The 20,203-nt window shown below is 39.9% G+C and overlaps 1 protein-coding gene across 9 annotated transcripts in view; it reads right to left on the bottom strand.

Moving 5' to 3' along the window:
* The window catches only part of SEC24A (SEC24 homolog A, COPII coat complex component), a 120,434-nt gene that overhangs the window by 36,117 nt on the left and 64,114 nt on the right, over positions 1-20,203 (bottom strand). For 3 of the 9 annotated variants that reach the window (XR_014836261.1, XM_005655003.4, NM_001243924.2), the window contains 8 exon segments: positions 13,110-13,280; positions 11,047-11,124; positions 9,763-9,923; positions 9,222-9,394; positions 7,845-7,947; positions 5,583-5,709; positions 3,001-3,110; positions 1,094-1,206 (listed from right to left, as the gene is read on the bottom strand). Coding sequence is in view for 6 of the 9 variants with exons in the window: in XM_005655003.4 (XP_005655060.1) it covers positions 1,094-1,206; positions 3,001-3,110; positions 5,583-5,709; positions 7,845-7,947; positions 9,222-9,394; positions 9,763-9,923; positions 11,047-11,124; positions 13,110-13,280 (1,036 nt within the window). In the remaining 3 variants the exon portion in view is untranslated. 9 annotated transcript variants of the gene reach the window in all.

Genomic DNA, 20,203 nt, shown 5'->3' with positions numbered 1-20,203 from the left:
ATAAAGTACGATTATTTTAAGAGGCTTAAGAAATCTGAATGTAATGTGTAGACACTGTGTAGATTCTTCTTCCAACAAATCTACCGTAAAAACACACTCTTTTTTTTTTTTTGGTCTTTTTAGAGGCACACCCACAACACATGGGAGTTCTCAGGCTAGAGGGTCAAATCGGAGCTACAGTTGCCGGTTTACACCACAGCCACAGCAACGCCAGAGCCAAGCTGCATCTATGACCTATACCACAGCTCTCAGCAACACCAGATTCTTAACCCACTAAGCAAGGCCACGGATCAAACCTGCAAGCTCCTGGATATCAGTCGGGTTTGTTACCACTGAGCCACAATGGGAACTCCCTAAAAACAATTTTTTTTTTTTTCTTTTTGCCTTTTCTAAGGCCGCTCCCGCAGCATATGGAGGTTCCCAGGCTAGGGGTCTAATCGGAGCTGTAGCTGCCAGCCTACACCAGAGCCACAGAAACACAGGATCTGAGCCGCATGTGCAATCTATACCACAGCTCACGGCAACACCGGATCCTTAACCCACTGAGCAAGAACCCACAACCTCATGGTTCCTAGCTGAGTTCGTTAACCACTGAGCCACAACGGGAACTCCCTAAAAACACATTCTTGAGACAGTGAGGAACAAAAACAGCTGAACTGGGTATTAGATCACAGTATGGAATTATTCCTAATTTTGTTTGATGTGATACTCATTTTAGGCCTAAAAACAATTCCAAGTATTTTTAGGTAAAATGACGTGCTAATTGAGATTTACACTAAAATACTCTAGTGGAAAAAGTGGGAAGTAGAGGCAAGATCAGATGAAGCAAGAATAGCTGAATGCTAAAAATACTGAAGTTGAGGGATGGGTACCTGGAAATTCATTGCACTCTTTCTGTTTACTATGTTTGAAATTTTTCCATAGCAGAAAGTTAAAATAATATTTCTCAGAGACAGTGAGGTATAAAGTTAACCAGAGATTTAAGTGATCTTTTAGAACTTAATTGCATGTTTTTTTTAAAAGTCTATTTTGAAACTGCTTGTTCATTTTACAAAAACTTAGCTTCTAATTTAACTTGTATTAAGATACTTACAAATCCAGATTGTCTAACAAACTCTGGCAAACTGAATTCAAGTATCCAGTTTCAACTGCATTGTGAGACACGTCAAATACAAAGAGGTACACTGGAGGCTGAGGTGGCCGTAACTGTAGGAAGAAAATGATCACATTAAACACAGTTAATGGGATTAAATTTAAACTTACTATCTGTCACGTCTACACACAGCAAAACAGGTACGGCTGGAGTTCCCACTGTGGCGCAGCGGAAACGAATACAACTAGGAACCAAGAGGTTGGGGGTTCGATCCCTGGCCTTGCTCAGTGGGTTAAGGATCTGGCATTGCCGTGAGCTGTGGTGTAGGTTGCAGACGCGGCTCGGATCCTGCATTGCTGTGGCTGTGGCTTAGGCCAGCGGTTACGGCTCTGATTAGACCCCTAGCCTGGGAACCTCCATATGCCACGGGATTAGCCCTAGAAAAGGTAAATAAAGACGAAAAAACAAGAAACAAAAAAAACAGGTACTGTTTACAAATTAAGTGGAGACAGTAATAATAACAGATTAAGAAAATAATATAGAAAGTAGTTTAAAATTAAGCAAAACTATATTATTTTCAGATGCATACTTAGAAAAAGATAAATGAGAATATGACTGTCATAGGTCAGAAGAGCGTTTTTTCTAGGACAGGAAGGGAAAGAATTATGATCAGAAAAAGGTTTTTGGGAGCATCAGCAATGTCCAGTTTCTTGACCTGGGTGATGCTAACACAGGTGTTAGCATTATGTGGCAACCTACAAATTTATGTTTTATGTACACATTATATTTCACAATTTAAGGAAATTACAGTTCTGAAAATGACAAATCAAGTTAGCCTGAACATATTTTTTTTTCATTTTGGCTACCTCCGGCATACACAATTCCCGGGACAAGGATCAGATCCAAGCCACAGATTGCGGGTTCGATCCTTGGCTTTGCTCAGTGGATTAAGGATCCGGCGTTGGGGTGAGCTGTGGTGTAGGTCGCAGACGCAGCTCAGATCCCGCACTGCTGTGGCTACAGCCCTGATTAGACCCCTAGCCTGGGAACCTCCATATGCCATGGGAGCGGCCCTAGAAAAGGTAAAAAGACCCCCCAAAAAAAGAAAAAAGAAAAGAAAAATTAAAAAAGAAGAAAACTGGAAGTGACCTGAAAATAAATAGGATCCAAATATTTTTTTGGCCACACACAATACGTGGAAGTTAGCAGGCCAGGGGTCAGATCTGCACCACAGCAATGGCCTGAGTCACAGTGGTGACAATGCCAGATCCTTAACCACTAGGCCACCAGGGAATTCCTTTGCAATACTATATTGCAAATTTCAAAATAGATGCACAAAAAACATTAAGTGGAACTTCACATACATCTTTAACTTTTTTTCTTTTTCTGTCTTTTTAGGGCTGCACCCACAGCGTATAGAGGTTCCCAGGCTAGAGGTCCAACAGGAGCTAGAGCCACTGGCCTGAGCCACAGCCACAGCAACACTGGATCTGAGCCGAGTCTGTGACTTACACCACAGCTCACAGCAACGCCAGAACCTTAACCCACTGAGCAAGGCCAGGGATCAAACCCGACTCCTCATGGATGCTACTCCGGTTCACTAACTGCTGAGCCACAACAGGAACTCCTACACTTTTACTTTTTGGCCACACCTGCAGTCTATGGAAGTTTCTAGGCCAGGGGTTGAATCTGAGCCACAGCTGCGGCAACTCAGGATTCTTAGTCCCCTGTGCCACAGCAGGAACTCCCCACTTTAACTTTCCAAACTTACCCTTTCATACTTTTATAATGAACAAGGATAACTTTTATGCGTTTAAAAATACAAAATTTTGTTAAAGGAGACTATATTGTTTTATATGAAACCCTGTATTAAGAAATATTTATGTTATTAAAAAATGAAAGTTTACCATGTATTCTGAAGGAGCCATAAACTCAATAGTAGCATTCTGAACTTCAGGTCTTCTGTGAGGTTCTCCATAGACTCTGGTCAAAGGGTTGTACATGAATTCTTCAGGAACTATGCAAGTGAACAAAAAATAATGAGAAAACTGAAAGGATTGAGTTTAATACAGTTTGCATTTAGCTATTTTCTTAATTTAGGGATTTATAAATAATTCAATATAGACTAAATATTAGGAGCTAAAACACTTTGTTTTTGAGTTCCATTCAATTCATCTCCATACTGAATGGCACTAAGTATGTTTTGCTCTTACAACCACAATCACTATGATTTTCCTTTCCCTATCTTCTAATATTCTCTTTCTCTTAATTCTTAGAAAACAGTTTTCCTGAAACAGTTTGAAAGGATGATGAAAACTCTTTAAATCCAATTATTTTCCCAAATGCAAGACTACATTTTGTCTTAAATTTCACAAGAGTACAAGGATATTAACATTTGATGTATGAAAGGTATACAGACTCTGGTTGCCCCTAGAAAGCTACTGCAGAAACACTTCAAAGGTTAAAGCCTAAGGGTGTGGTGAGATTCAATAACTGGTAAGACCTCTACTGAACATCAGTTGCTTAATGCTCATAAAACACTGGTGCGCATAGAATATTTCTAACTTAGTTACCACAGCAGCTGTCTTCCTGGTTAGTGACCATTTAAAAATTCACATTGCTATATATGCTAAAGGTTATGCTATAGTTCATGAAATGGTCTGGGGTACACATGAAAGTGACTTCAATGTTTATTATAATTTAACTTCACACGTTGAAGCACATACACCTAAGATTTTAAAGTATACTAAACACTATACATATACATATATTTCTGAATTATTTATTTATTTTGTCTTTTTGCCATTTCTTGGGCCGCTCCTGCGGCATATGGAGGTTCCCAGGCTAGGGGTCAAATCGGAGCTGGAGCTGCCAGCCTAGGCCAGAGCCACAGCAACGCGGGATCCGAGCCGCATCTGCAACCTAGACTATAGCTCACGGCAATGCCGGATCCTTAACCCACTGAGCAAGGGCAGGGCTCGAACCCGCAACCTCATGGTTCCTAGTCGGATTCGTTAACCACTGCGCCATAATGGGAACTCCTGTATTTCTGAATTATAGAGTAAAAAAGTAAGTTCTTTTTCTATCCTCACTTTCCTCTACTGTTTTTTTTGTTTTGTTTTGTTTTGCATTGTAGGGCTACACCCGCAGCATATGGAGGATCCCAGGCTAGGGGTCTAATCAGAGCTACAGCTGCTGGCCTACGCCGCAGCCACAACAATGCCAGATCCGAGCCATGTCTGCGACCTACACCACAGCTCATGGTAGTGCCAGATCCTTAACCCACCGAGCGAGGCCAGGGATCGAACCCACAACCTCGTAGTTCCTAGTCAGATTCGTTTCCAGTGTGCCACAACAGGAACTCCTCTACTCTTTTAAAAAAAAAAAAAAAACCTCAAACAATAAAATTGATCTTTAAAAAAATCTCTCCCGTTCCTCTATTTCCCAATACTTAATAAAATTTCCTTCTAAACAGAGACCTAATTTTCAGTGTGGATATCAGCATACCCTTTTTTCTTTTCTAATTCCAACAGAATGTTGCTGGTTGGATGATATTCCTCAAATATAAACTGTGAAACAGTCCTGAAGGAGATCTCTTCCTCCTCAATTACTGGAAAAAAACTACATTCAGCTAACCTTCTAGCATTGCCCACCTCCCTTCATACAGCACTGAATGAAGCTAAAGCTGAAACTATTCTGTGGACTTATTTTCATTCACCCTAGAGAAAAGGCACAGGACAACTTCTAAATAAAAATAATGCTTAGGTGTTTCCGTCATGGTGCAGTGGAAATGAATCCGACTGGGAACCATGAGGTTGCAGGTTTGATCACTGGCCTCGCTCAGTGGGAACCTCCATATGCCGCGGCAGGGGTGGGGGGCCCTAAACAGCAAAAAAAAAAAAAAAAAAAAAAAAAATCCCCCCCAAAAAAAGCTTAAATTACAGGCCTAGATAATACCATGAATATGTCATTTATTATATGCCCAATATAATAAATGAAAAAGGGAATATCAAAGAATATTATATTATCACATTTTTTGTGTAAGAAGAATATAATTATTTATATATTAAGTATAAATACCTAGAAAAACGTTAAAAGGAGTTATCTTTGAGTGGAAGGATTTTTTTTTTTTAGGGCTGCACCCGAGGCATACGGAAGTTCCTGGGCGAGGGGCTGAATCTGAGCTGCAGCTAGCTGCTGGCCTACACCACAACCACAGCAATGTCAGATCCGAGCCACACCTGTGACCTACGCTGCAGCTTGCAACGGTGGTTCCTTAACCACTGAGTCAGGCTAAGGAGAGAACCTGTATCCTCATGGGTACTAGTTGGGTTCTTAACACACTGAATCACAATGGGAACGCTTTTGAGGGAAAGGAAACAAGACAAGGTTTTTTTCCCACTAAATTTCTCATTTATGTTATCTGATTTCCCTAACAATGCACACAGAAATGTTTAAATGTAATTAAAAAAAAAAAAAACCAACATACCATCATTGACTCGGTAACATAAGTTACATTTCCATCTCCTTTGATCAAGAAAGCTGACAAAAGGGTTGATGTATGTCCTGCATGAACGGCATCTCACAATTGTACTAGAGGTAACCACAGGCAATTGCTGAAAACACAGAACTAATTTATTAAAGGCAGTCATCACCATGTCTAGAGATCAAGCAATTAATGCATACCTTTCAAATAATTGTTGGGATAATCTAATTTTAGGGGAAAAAAAAAACTAGGGTAAAAATGTGTGCAAACTACCACACAAAAAATTATGTAGTTGAAATATATTGATTTTTTTTTTTTTGGCTGACTGTCGCCACATGGAGTTCCCAGGCCAGGGATCAGAAGTGAACTGTAGCTGCAACCTATTCTGCAGCTGTGGCAATGCTGGATCCTTAACCCACCGTGTCAAGCTGGGACTGACGCTGCTTCCCAGGACTCCAGAGATGCTGCCAATCCCATCGTGCCACAGGGTACATTGATTTTGAAACCTTGGGGACTTTCCCAGGACCACTTTCACTACATTTTGCCTTTTAAAAAGTATTTATTTTCTCATTAAAAATTTACACTGCAAAATCAACAAAGTAAATTTACAAGGTCTCTCTGAGAAGAATGGCAAAAATATTCTAAAAAAATGACCTATTAAATTACTAGGAAGTTTCCTTTTCTTTTCTTTTGTTTTTTTTGTTTTGGTCTTTTTGCCTTTTCTAGGGCCTCTCCTGCGGCATATGGAGGTTCCCAGGCTAGGGATCTAATCAGAGCTGTAGCCACTGGCCTACGCCACAGCCACAGCAATGTGGGATCCAAGCCGCATCTGCAACCTACACCACAGCTCACGGCAATGCCAGATCCTTAACCCACTGAGTGAGACCGGGGAACAAACCCGCAACCTCATGGTTCCTAGTCAGATTTGTTAACCACTGAGCCACAACGGGAACTCCTAGGAAGTTTTTTCATGTTACATTCATAGGCCACTAAGTTCTCATTTAAAAAAAAAAAAAAAAAAAAAAAAAAGCTGTCTCAAAGTAAGCTATGGTTAACTATATTTAAATATTCAATTGGACTTCACAATTATGCTCCTATTAATTTTTATGTTGGCTGTGCCCATGACATGCAGAAGTTCCAGGTCCAGGAACTGAACCCAAACGGCAGTAGTGATCCCAGCCATAGCAGTGACAACACAGGACCCTTGACCTGCTGAGCCACCAGAGAACTCCTACCTCCTATTTAAAGTTTACCCTATATGTTAAAAGATTTAAAGTCTTAAAACAAAAAAATCATTTAAATTATAAAATCCATTCAAAAAAAATCATTACAGACAATACAATCCTATCACCAAAACAAGGTTTGCTATGGGATAGTAACTTCTCTTCCTCTTTTTTTTTTTAAGGGCCACATCCACGACATATGGAAGTTCCCAGGCTAGGAGTTGAATCAGAGCTGCTGCTGCTGGCCTACACCACAGCCATGCAGATCTGAACTTCGTCTGCCTCCTACACCACAGCTCATGGCAACACCAGATCCTTAACTCACTGAGTGAGGCCAGGGATTGAACTGACATCCTCATGGATGCTAGACAGATTCATTACTGCTGAGCCACAATGGGAACACATATGTACAGATTCTAACACATGAGGTCACATGTCAAGGTCCCAGAGCCTTAGGGGCTGCAACTGTGGCATATAGAATTTCCCAGGCTAGGGGTCAAATTGGAGCTGCAGCTGCCAGCCTACACCACAATCACAGCAACTCCAGATCCGAGCCTCGTCTGTGATCTAGACCACAGCTCGCAGCAATGCCAGATCCTTTAACCCACTGAGTGAGGCCAGAGGTCGAACCCGCATCCTCATGGATACTTGTCAGATTCTTAACCCTCTGAGCCGCAATAGGAACTCCCTGCAAACAGCTTCTTATAGCAACAAATTTTACTCTAAGAGTGGCAAAATTGGGAAAATGGGTAAAATATTTTAATGGGTAAACAATTTACAACTTTTAAAAATAGTATGGTTCATTAATTTATTTTCTTTAGTACATCTGTTCAGTACCTCCCGAATTTTTCAATAATAGGTTTATTTTAATCTCACTGTGAAAGTGTTTAGTAATGACATTTTTGTTTGAAATACAAATAAAGGAACCTGTCAATGGCCAAATTCCTAAATATAAGTCAAACAAATTCTTGCCTATTATAAAAAACTCCTCTCTACTAAGATCATCTTCCAGAAGACATTTACTTTTATTAGTAAAACATACCACTAGGTCTTTGAAAGGATGAAGCAGCAGTCCCAAAGGAAGTTTGGCTTTATTCAGTAAGGCCTGAGTCTGAGGAATGCCAGTTAGTGTGCATCGAAATAACCTGTATCAAAGTAAAAATCATGTGTCAGTTGTTACTGGGCTTATTTTTGGACAAAAACAAAAAGACCTAAAAGGTACACATTTAAAAAACAGATCAGATTACAAAGGAAATATTTCAACAGACCCTCACAAATTTTATCCTTTTTAAATATTTAAATCCTATTCAGAAAAAAAGGATAGACAGACACAATCCCATTTTATACAACTAAAATAAAGTCCCTTCTCAGCTTGTGCATAAAATAGTCTAGATTATCAAAGGATTTATTTCTCTTTATATAAATCTAGACTGTATAAGAATTACAAGGTGATGATCCAAATTTGCAAATGCAAAGTTAGTTTATTACAGAAAAGCTCACTTTGCTTCAAGTTCTAAAAAGACTATTTAAAAATAACAAAATTCAGGAGTTCCCATTGTGGCGTAGCAGAAACGAATCTGTTGCCGTGAGCTGTGGCGTAGGTCACAGACATGGCTCAGATCCTGAGATGCTGTGGCTGTGGTGTAGGCCGGCAGCTACAGCTCCGATTGGATCCCTAGCCTGGGAATCTCCATATGCCGCAGGTGCGGCCCTAAAAAGACAAAAAAAATAAAAAAATTCAATTCATCAAAAAGTCTCCACATACACTTAAACGCATGATCAATTTTAGGAGAGAAAATAGTCGTATTATGTTTCTTATGAAAAACAATTTTAAATGAGAGCAAATAAAGGATTATACAGAATCAAATCCCTATACGCTGAAGATCTAATGTAGCCACCATAATGATAATGACTATCAATTGTTAGAACCGATAAGAGTAGCTATCACCTCAGGGGATAAAACTATATTTTCTGACTTAAAATATTTCAAATATGAAGTAAGCAACTAACAAAGTGCTGTTTTCTGCATGCAGAACTACTTTCATAAATTAATACATTTGTATAGCTTGTTCATAAAACATGAAGCTCAAAAAAAAAATATGGGAGTTCCTGTCATGGCGCAGTGGTTAGCGAATCCGACTGGGAACCATGAGGTTGCGGGTTGGATCCCTGGCCTTGCTCAGTGGGTCGACGATCCAGCACTGCCGTGAGCTGTGGTGTAGGCTGCAGATGCAGTTTGGATCCCGAGTTGCTGCGGCTCTGGTGTAGGCCGGTGGCTACAGCTCCCATTAGACCCCTAGCCTGGGAATATCCATATGCTGCAGGAGGGGCCCTAAAAAAGACCAAAAAAAAAAATCTGGAAAACTTTTAGAACAAGTAAAATGCCATATTTAATAAGAAGCACTGTTTGAGGTCTTACTCTGGGTTACAGTTGAGTTTCTGGATATCTTCATGCAAATTTGGAACCGGAGGCTGCAAAGGTGTTGATGGAAGCATGTTTCTTTCTTGAAGAAGATTGACAACTCTTAGCCCCTCTGGATGAAGACTTAATCCACTCATGCTTGCAGTTAAATGATTAGCACCTAAGGGAGTCTAAAGATACATAATTTCCTGTAAACCAACTATAATGGAAAAAATAAAAATTGTAAAAAATAAAAAATTAATTAATTAAAAGATATAGAATTTCAAAGTAAGTAGCCTTTACAATGTCTTCAGTTGAAAAGGGAAGTGTATAAGGATTTGGCTACTTAATTTCCCTCTAAATAACAAAACTGTAATCTAGATTTCCTGATCAATTTTTTGATTCTGGAGATATGTAATAAGACAACGGCCTTATGAAATATTCATTAACATTCTAATTGGTTTAAAATGTTCATTATACCTTCCTAAAACTTTTCATGTCAATACAATGTAAACCAAAAGATGGAATATAGGTTAAAAAATAAAAACAAAAAGCTTACCTGAGTAAAAGCCTGTGGGCCACTTGGGTAACTGAAGGAGGAGGGTGGCATTCCTGCCATACTAGGTGGTGTGGTGTGCTGATAGCCAGGTGGTAAGGAGGGATATGAATATCCAACACTTCGGCTCACTGTGGGATTCTTATTAGTAGGCTGTGGGGTTGCTAGAAACAAGGTTAACTTTTAAGTTCTATTTTACACTCCAGAGTGCTTTAAATCAACACACAAATCCATTAAATTGCAGAAAGTATAACTCCAAAATCCTTTGGGTAATTTAATACTTTGATTTACCAATTTTGCAAAATAAGACAAACACTGATAACAAAGTAGCAGCAATAATTTTAGAATCTAGCTAATGTGGACTACAGTTGTAGATACACAAAAATAAGTTTAGTACACCTAATTTACTTTCATATCATGTACTAAACTTCGTATTCAGACTAAATTTATTTTTTTTCTTTTTTACGGCCACACCTACAGCATAGGGTCAAATCGGCGTAGGGTCAAATCCCAGGCTAGGGATCAAATTGGAGCTGCAGCTGTAGGCCTACACCACAGCCACAATAATGCCAAATCTGAGTCACATCTTCAAACTACTTGGCAGCTTGCAGCAACAGTGAGTGAGGTCAAATACGGAACTTGAATCCTCACGGATACTAGTCAGTTTCTTAACTCACTGGGCTACAATGTGAACTCCCAGACAAAAATTTTAATTCAAAACAACTTTAATTAAAACAGACTAAATGTTCAACTAGTTCAATTTATTTAAGTAGATCTAATTGATAAAAATACTCTACAGTCATAACATAATAATAATAAAGTGCATGATCCCAATTCTTTTTTTTTTTTTTGTCTTTTTTTGCTATTTCTTTGGGCCGCTCCTGCGACATATGGAGGTTCCCAAGCTAGGGGTCTAATCGGAGCTGTAGCCACCTGCTTACACCAGAGCCATAGCAACGCGGGATCCAAGCCGCGTCTGCAACCTACACCACAGCTCACGGCAACGCCGGATCATTAACCCACTGAGCAAGGGCAGGGACCGAACCCGCAACCTCATGGTTCCTAGTTGGATTCGTTAACCACTGCGCCACGATGGGAACTCCCATGATCCCAATTCTAAAGGCGGGGAAAAAAAAAACAAAAAACAACCTAGAAAAAAAATCTAAATGTATGGAGATAAAAAATGTTAAGAGTAGTTATCAGCACTTGACATAATTATGAAATGTCCTTTGTTTCCCACAAGGAATACATATTGAAAAAAAAAAAAAAACTTTCATAGCATCTCACCCAAAAAGCCACCGCCTTCAATTTCATCGTAACTATTGTGAACCACCATAGATCCATTATTGGTATTTGATGTAATACCTAAGGAGGAATTTCATTAATAATACTTAAATTAGAACAATTATTATAATTTCTGCAAGATTTGAGCTAATGTCTAAAATTTAAGATAACTTTCCACATGACAAATAGTTTAAACCACAGCCAGGGAACAAGGGCAAATGTTGAAATAAAATTTATTTTCCTCTTTTTTTTTAGGGCTGCACCTGCAGCATAGGCAAGTTCCCAGGCCAAGGGTCAAATCAGAGCTGTTGCTGCCAGCCTACACCACAGCCACAGCAATGCTGGATCTGAGCCGCGTCTGTGACCTATACCACAGCTCACAGAAAAGGTGGATCCTTAACCCACTGAGCAAGGCCAGGGATTGAACCCAAGTCCTCATGGATGCTAGTCAGGTTCGTTACCACTGAGCCACAAAGGGAATCCCTAAAATAAAATTAAAAAGAAATTATTTATTAAAGTAAAATAAAATTTTCAAACAGGAGTTTCCTCTGTGGCACAGTGGGATCCAGTGTCGCCACAACTGTGGCATAGGTCACAGCTTTGGCTTGGATTCATTTCCTGGCCTGGGAACTACCATGTGCCATGCGTACTGTCAAAAAAAAAAAAGTAATAAGTAATTTTTAAAAAATCAAACAATGTGTAGGTTTTTAAATACACAATAGATATAAAAATTTCAAATAACTTTATAAACCTCTAAAAATGGTATTTTGTGAAATTTATCAAATTACATACTATCTGAAAGATTTTAGCAATTGTTGAGAGCAGCATTAAAATCTAAGGAATAGTACATACTAAAAAAAAATTCAACAAAATCAATGCTACTTAAAGATGAAATAAAATGAGGATAAAAACTGTTTTTTCAAAATATGGAATAAACAGAACAGAATTAATTTTAAGGTGATATGTATTAATTAGAACTGGAGTTCCCATCGTGGCTAAGCAGTTAACAAACCTGACTAGTATCCATGAGGATGTGGGTTTGATTCTGGCTCGCTCAGTGGGTTAAGGATCTGGCGTTTCAGTGAGCTATAGTATAGGTCGCAGACATGGCTCAGACACCAAATTGCTGTGTTGTGGCAGAGGCTGACAGATGCAGCTCTGATTGGACCCCTAGCCTGGAAATCTCCATATGCTGCAGGTACGGCCCTAAAAAAGCAAAAAAAAAAAAAAAAAAGAACAACTGCTTTAGTCTAGAGAATAACCACTAAGATTAATAAGAAATATTTTATTTCTAAGTACCTCTACTATTTTTTTTTTTTTTTTTTTTGTCTTTTTGCCTTTTCTAGGGCTGCTTCCTGCAGCACATGGAGGTTCCCAGGCTAGGGGTCTAATCGGAGCTGTAGCCACCGGCCTAGGCCGGAGTCACAGCAACTCGGGATCCGAGCCGCGTCTGCAACCTACACCACAGCTCTCGGCAACACCGGATCCTTAACCCACTGAGCAAAGCCAGGGATCGAAACTGCAACCTCATGGTTCCTAGTTGGATTCGTTGCGGCTGTACCACGATGAGAACTCCTAAAGTTATATTTTAAAGTGACATCTGAAGACAATGCTTTAAAACAATAAAATATCAAAATACTTCTACATTGGACTTTTTATTTAGACTTATAAATATGTTAGTAGTTATAAGAGCAGTAATCAAAATACTGCTTCCACAGAAAAATGTTAATATATTAAAAGGATAGCTCTAACACCATGCCCAGAAAAGCAGAAGCTCTCTTGCTTTCCTCTCCCAGGCATCTAACTTTAGAGCCATGAGTTTTAAAATCTGCACAGCAACAAGGACAGTTAACAGCAGTGATCCCCAAAGCTAGTCCACAGCCCAGCACAGAACAGGGGAATGCTGAGAAAGTTTTTAAAACTCTACATTCCTGAGGGGCATCCCTAAACCAAAACAACCAGATTTTCTGGAAGAACATGATTTGAATGCATGGAATTCAGATAATATTCATCCTCCTACCCTGAGTCAAAACTTTAGGACCTGAATTGGTTTTTGCCATGCTTACCTTCTTGCTTGCTAGCTGAATTAAATGAGGGCTGAGGCACAGCTCTAAGTGTTGATTTCTGAGGAGGAAGGGCCCTGACTGGAGGTGGTCCTCCAGTTGGAGGGGGTCCAAGAGGAGCTCCTGGTTGAAAAGTAGTAGGTAGAGGTGGACTCACTAAGGGTGGTGTAGACCCTATGGAAACAGCGGTTTTTCACATGTCATTTAAGAACTTAAGGCCAAAATACTTTTACCAACATTAAGTAACTTCTGAGTTTATATTTTAAATATAAACCAACAAAGTACCAGAAATAAGTTACTTCCCAGATTAAAGACTTTTAAATTTATATCCATACTTCACACATTTCTAAATCTCTCCTTATCTGTCAATTATTAAAGCAGTATAAAGGCAGTATCAGCAACAAATCACTTATAGGATAGACATGATGCCCTGTTTATTAGTTTTTCATTTAACTGGCCACAGAGTTTCAACAGGTCACATCAAATATTCTAGCAGAAATTAATATGAATAAAATTTTATGAATGCCTATCAATATAGTTAGATTTAGAGCTAACTTTCTAAAACTACAAAGTACTGTGGTTATTCTAAATTCTCCAAGTTTTTTTATCATTTTCAAAGTGAATTTTTTGGCTACACCCACAGCATGTGGAAGTTCCTGGGCCAGGGATCGAACCCGTACCACAGCTATAACCAAATCCACAGCAGTGACAAAGCCAGATCCTCAACCCACTGAGCCACAAGGGAACTCCATCACCAACTTTCTATTAGGACAATAAGTTCTAACTCATGTAAAAACACTGTTAGTTACTCTTGGGGAAACTCTTCCATGTGACATGGAAAGTTCCAAAACTCTGTTCATTCAAATCAATGCAACTGCTTCCACCTTCTCATTCGCCAAAGAGGAGGAATAAAGACTACAAGGTAGATAAAAATAGTACTGATAAAACATATGGGAGTTCCCGTCGTGGCACAGTGGTTAATGAATCCAACTAGGAACCAAGAGGTTGCAGGTTTGGTCCCTGCCCTTGCTCAGTGGGTTAAGGATCCGGCATTGCCGTGAGCTGTGGTGTAGGTTGCAGACGCGGCTCGGATCCCGCGTTGCTGTGGCTCTGGCGTAGGCCAGTGGCTCCAGCTCTGATTTGACCCCTAGCCTGGGAACCTCCATATGCCGTGGGAGCGGCCCAAGAAATAGCAAAAAAGACAAAAAGACAAAAACAAAACAAAACAAAACAAAAAACACATGTAATTTAATTTTTCATTCCAGGACTTTTTTTTTACTCCTCTGAATTTTTTAAGAGAAATAAGTAAGAAATTTTACTTATGATATTCTACCTGTATTTTGTAAACCTGTACTTTATAAAACTCAATGAATAAAGATACCCAAATATGAAACTTTTCAGTATGTTTCTGCAACACTGTTCAATTCTCCAGGGCCAAAATGAAAAATGATCTCCCAACAAGACTAATCACTGCCTTGTTGTCAAAAGACAAAGATTACTGCCATGTAGCTCCCTTACCGAAGGAGCACCTATACCTATCTATGGCAACAAAGACAACTCAAAGGAACAAAAGGGCAAAGTACATTACCAACTCAGCATGAACAAGAATGTATGATATATCTGGCTACAAAGAAGTAACAATCTAATGTTTTAACAGAATACAAGTGAGCTTTTAGAGATTTTTTCATAGCTTTAAGAGGAAAATTCTTGAATCCAGGATAGGTTACCTTTACATAAAATAGACACTATTTTTTCAAACTGAATGATTCTTACTTAGAACACTACTGGCCAGAGTTTCAGAATGTGCCTCTGAGATCCCTAAAACTAAGGTAAAAGTAGTCAAAGGTGGCTTAAAAAAAGACAGTTTTAGTATGTGAACTAGAAACTTAGCCTGATCTTGATACAGTTTTGGGATTTTTTTTTTTTTTCTTTCTTTTTCTTTCTTTTTTTTCTTTTTTTTTCCTGTATGTGTGTGTGTGTTTTTGGCCGCACCTGGAGCACATGGAAGTTTCCAGGCCAGGGACTGAACCTGCATCAGAGCTGTAACCAAAGTCACAGCAGTGACAATGCTGGGTCCTTAACCTGCTGAGCCACGAGGGATCTCCTAGTTACAGTTTGGGGATCAGACAATCAGGCATCTATTAACGGTAATAAAAAACAGTGGTAAAAACTGGGGAACTTTTCTAGAGGTCCCATTAAGAAAAAAGAAAGGTAATCATATATTTCCTTTAGGTTCATTCTATTAGTTTATGTATCTTTCTTTCCCTTTCTTTCTTTCGTTTTTGCCCACGCCTGTAGCATGTGCCAGGGACTGAACTCGCACTGCAGTTGTGATGTATGCCTTAGCTGTGGCAATGCTGCATCCTTAACCCACTGTGCCACAGGAGAACTTCCTTTCTTTCCCTTTCTATTACACAGAAACCTTCGTAAGTTTTGGCACTTCCTTATGTCTCTTTCACCACATCTGTGCTGCAGTCAAGGTATTCTACCTAAGGGCTTTTGTTATAGACAAAAAAATATTTCAGGCTACTGATCATGTGCTCTTTAATGAGGCTACACCTACTCTTAAACAGTTTTTCAACAGTAACTTTTCCCAAACTATTTTCTTATGGCTTTCGGCAAGTTATTTAAGCCTCCCATTTCTTCTCTCTTAAAACACATTACTGTGAAGACAAAATAAGGTAATACACATAAAAGTTTGGTAAAATGCTAGAAAATTAAAAATATTCAATAAATGTTACCTATAATTCTTTTTTTTTTTTTTTTTTTTTTTTGTCTTTTTGCCTTTTCTGGGGCCGCTCCAGAGGCATATGGAGGTTTCCCAGGCTAGGGGTCTAATGAGAGCTGCAACTGCTGGCCTACACCACAGCTCACAGCAACGTGGGATCCTTAACCCACTGAGTGAGGCCAGGGATCGAATCCACAACCTCATGGTTCCTAGTCAGATTCATTAACCGCTGAGCCATGACGGGAGCTCCTAATTCTTCCTTTTTTCTAATGGCCTCACCCAGGGGATATGGAAGTTCCTGGGCCAGGGACTGAATCTGAGCCACAGGTGTGACCTTCAGAGAAGCCATGGAAATGCCTAATTCTTAACCCACTGTACCAAGTGGAAACTCCTTACCCATAATTCTTAATAATGTAGTGAATATTCATTATTTTCAAGTGATTGACGCTCATTCATGGTGTCAAATGAATAAGAATAAAAGTAATCAGAAACATTTTGGTTCTAACCACTATGGATCAGAAGATCTCTTCAAAGAACAGATTTGAGTTCCCATCGTGGCACAGTGGTTAACAAATCCGACTAGGAACCATGAGGTTGCGGGTTCGATCCCTGTCCTTGTTCAGTGGGTTAAGGATTCAGTGTCGCCCTGAGCTGTGGTGTAGGTCACAGACACAGCTCGGATCCAGCATTGCTGTGGCTCTGGTGTAGGCTGGCAGCTACAGCTCCAATTAGACCCCTACCTAACCTGGGAACCTCCATATGCCACGGGTGCAGCCCTAGAAAAGGCAAAAAGACAAAAAAAAAAAGAACAGATTCGAGCTTGCTAAGGGGGAAGCTGGGAAAGGGATGGAGTGGGAGGTTGGGGTTAGCAGATATAAGCTATTATATACTAAGAGGATAAACAACAAGGTCCCACTGCATAGCACAGAGAACTATATCCAATGTCCTATGTTAAACCATAATGGAAAAGAATGTTTTAAAAGGACTACATACAGGAGGAGTTCCTGTCATGGCTCAGTGGTTAACAAACCCAACTAGGATCCATGAGGATGAGGGTTCGATCCCTGGCCTCACTCAGTGTGTTAAGGATCCGGCTTTGCTGTGAACTGTGGTGTAGGTCACAGACTCGGCTTGGATCTGGCATTGCTGTGGCTGTGGCTGTGGCCGGCAGCTGTAGCTCTGACTGGATCCCTAGCCTAGGGAACTTGCATATGCTGCAGGTGCACCCTCCCCAAAAAATAAAATAAAAAGCAAAAGCAAAAGAAAAAGGAGTATACATAGGAGTTCCTGTTGTGGCGCAGCGAAAATGAATCTGACTAGTAACCATGAGGTTGCAGGTTCAATCCCTGGCCTCGCTCAGTGGGTTAAGGATCTGGCTTTGCTGTGAGCTATGATATAGGTCACAGACACAGCTGGGATCCCACACTGCGGGGGCTGTGGTGTAGGCCAGCAGCTGCAGCTCTGGTGTGAACCCTAGCCTGTGAACTTCTATATACCACAGACACAGCCCTAAAAAGCAAAAAAAAAAAAAAAGAGTGTATATGTGTGTGTGTGTGTGTGTGTGTATGTACATATAACTGAATCACTTTGCTGTACAGCAGAAATTAACACATTGTAAGTCAACTACACTTCGGAGTGTGACTCAAGTGAGTTAATGATCTGGCTAGTCTCTGTGGTGTTGCCAGTTTGATCCCCAACCCTGCCCAGTGTCTACGGCTCCAGCATTGCTGGGATGTGACTGAGATTTGATCCCTTGCCCAGGAATTTCCCTATGCCAAGGGTACAGCTTAAAACAAACAAACAAATAAATCAACTACACTTCAATAAAAAAAATATCAACTACACATGAAGTAAATTAATGTAAACTTATTCAGTCATTGCAGCAGAAACTAGCCTTCCATCACCACCCCTGTAAAAGAAAAAGATGGTCTCTCCGGAGATCCCACTGTAGCACAGCGGAAACAATCAGACTAGCATTCATGAGGATTCGGATCTGATCCCAGGCCTTGTTCAATGTGGGTCAGGGATCCCGCGTTACTGTGGCTGTGGTGTAGGCCCACAGCTGTACCTCCGATTTGACCCCTAGCCTGGCAACTTCTATATGCCACAAGCTCAGCCCTAAAAAACAAAAACAAAGAAAGGAAGAAAAAAAGATGATCTCTCCAAAGAAACTAAGTTTCTAGAAGCAACCTTAATCTTTACAAGGCCAAAATGCATTTACCAGGGCAGGTGGCTAGTTAAGAGGATAAGAAAAATAGTTACAGGAGTTCCCATCGTGGACCAGCAGAGACAAATCTGACTAGGAATCATGAGGTTGAGGGTTCGATCCCCGGCCTCACTCAGTGGGTTAAGGATCCGGCATTGCTGTAAGCTGTAGTGTAGGTCACACACTCGGCTCAGATCTGGTGTTGCTGTGGCTGTTGCATAGGCCAGCAGCTGTAGCTGCAATTAGACCCCTAGCCTGGGAACCTTCATATGCCTTGGATGTGGCCCTTAAAAAAAGAAAGAAAGAAAAATAGTTATGGGAGTTAACAAACTACAAAACTACAAAACTGATTAAGTGTATATAGATGTAGTAATACATAGGACTATAAAAAGGTAACTACTGATAATAGCATTTCACTCGGAAATTTTTACTCGCTTGCTTCCTCAAGGATGTCGTCTTAGCAGAATCAACCTGCAGATCCCAATACAGAATGTGAAATGCTTTTCAAAGTAACACTATTAACATTGATAAGCATTTAAGACATATTTTTTTGATCTTTTTTTGGTAGCCCTGCAGTATACAGAGCTCCAAGGCCAGGGATCAGATCCAAGCTACAGCTGTAGAAATGCCGATACTTTAACCCACTGTGCCAAGCCCAGGATCGAATCTGTGTCCTGGTGCTACAAAGACATTGGCCAATCACAGTGTGCCACAGCACAAACTCCTAATTTTTTTTAATTTATTTATTTGGGTGTTTTTTCTTGTTTTTGTTTGTTTTGTTTATTTTTGGCCAAGCCCAAGGCATGTGGAAATTCCTGGGCCAGAGATCAAACCTGCACCATAGCTGTAACTTACAGCCACAACAGTGACAACTCTGGATCCTAAACCCACTGAACCACAAGGGAATTCCCATGGCACAAATTTTAAAAGCAAAAAGGAAACAGTGAAAAATATTAAAAAAAAAAAAAAAAAAAAAAAAAGGGACATAGTGAAATGGCTAAATAAACCTTCTTTTGAACCACATATGACCAAACAGGGAGGTTAAAAAAATAAAATGATCAGAAGTTTCTGGTCACGGCAAAATAAAATAAAATAAAATAATCAAATTCAATTCAAGAATACATATATTTCAGAGTTTCTGTTGTGGCTCAGTGGTAACGAACCCGAGGTATCCATGAGGATGCTGGTTTGATTGCTGATCCCACTCAGTGGATTATAGAACCAGCGTTGCCATGAGCTGTGGCGGAGGTCGCAGACTCAGCTATGATCTGGCATTGCTGTGGCTGCAGTGTAGGCTGGCAGGTACAGCTCTGATTCAACCCTAGCCTGGGAACTTCCATATGCTGCAGGTGTGGCTCTAAAAAACAAACAAACAGATTTCTTCTCAAACTTGTGTACAGATTCAACACAATCCCTATAAAAATCAAAGCTGTCTTTTTTTTTTTTTAAACAAAATTTGAACCATGAGGTTATGGGTTCGATCCCTGGCCTTGCTCAGTGGGTTAAGGATCCGGCTTGCCGTGAGCTGTGGTGTAGGTTGCAGACGAGGCTCAGATCCTGCGTTGTTGTGGCTCTGGTGTAGGCCGAAAGCTACAGCTCCGACTAGACCCCTAGCCTGGGAGCCTCCATATGCCACGAGAGCGGCCCTAGAAATGGCAAAAAGACAAAAAAAAAAAAAAAGAAAAGAAACTTAACCTTAAAAAAAAAAAAAAAAAAAATTTCATGAGCTGATTCTAAATTCTTATGAAATCTGCAAAGGACCCAGGACAGCCAAAACAATCCTGGGAAAAAAAACAAAAACAGTTGAAGGAGTCAAAATTCCCAAATTCAAAGCTTACTACAAAGCTATAGTAATAAAGATGTTTGGTACTGTTATAAAAATAGACATATAGATCAATGGGATAGAATTCAGAGTCCAGAAATCAATCCTGCATTTATGATCAACTGATTTTCAACAAATGTGCCAACATCACTGACTGGGAGGAAGGACAGTCTTTCCATCAAACAGTCCTGAGACAACTGCATATCCATAGGCACAAGGATGAAGCTGAATCCTGACCTAACACCCTACACAAAAATTAACTCAAAACTGATCAAACACCTAAATACAGGAACTAAAATTATAACACTCTTAGAAGAAAACACAGAGATAATTCTCTGTGC

Source organism: Sus scrofa, chromosome 2 (genome assembly GCF_054392235.1).
Source record: "Sus scrofa isolate SSC_HxYL_T2T_F1_AM1 chromosome 2, Sscrofa_HxYL_maternal_Yorkshire_Landrace_v2.0, whole genome shotgun sequence".
NCBI classification, from domain to species: Eukaryota; Metazoa; Chordata; class Mammalia; order Artiodactyla; family Suidae; genus Sus; species Sus scrofa.
The sequence above is the reverse complement of the archived record's forward strand: the minus strand, read 5'-3'. Positions and strand labels throughout refer to the sequence as shown.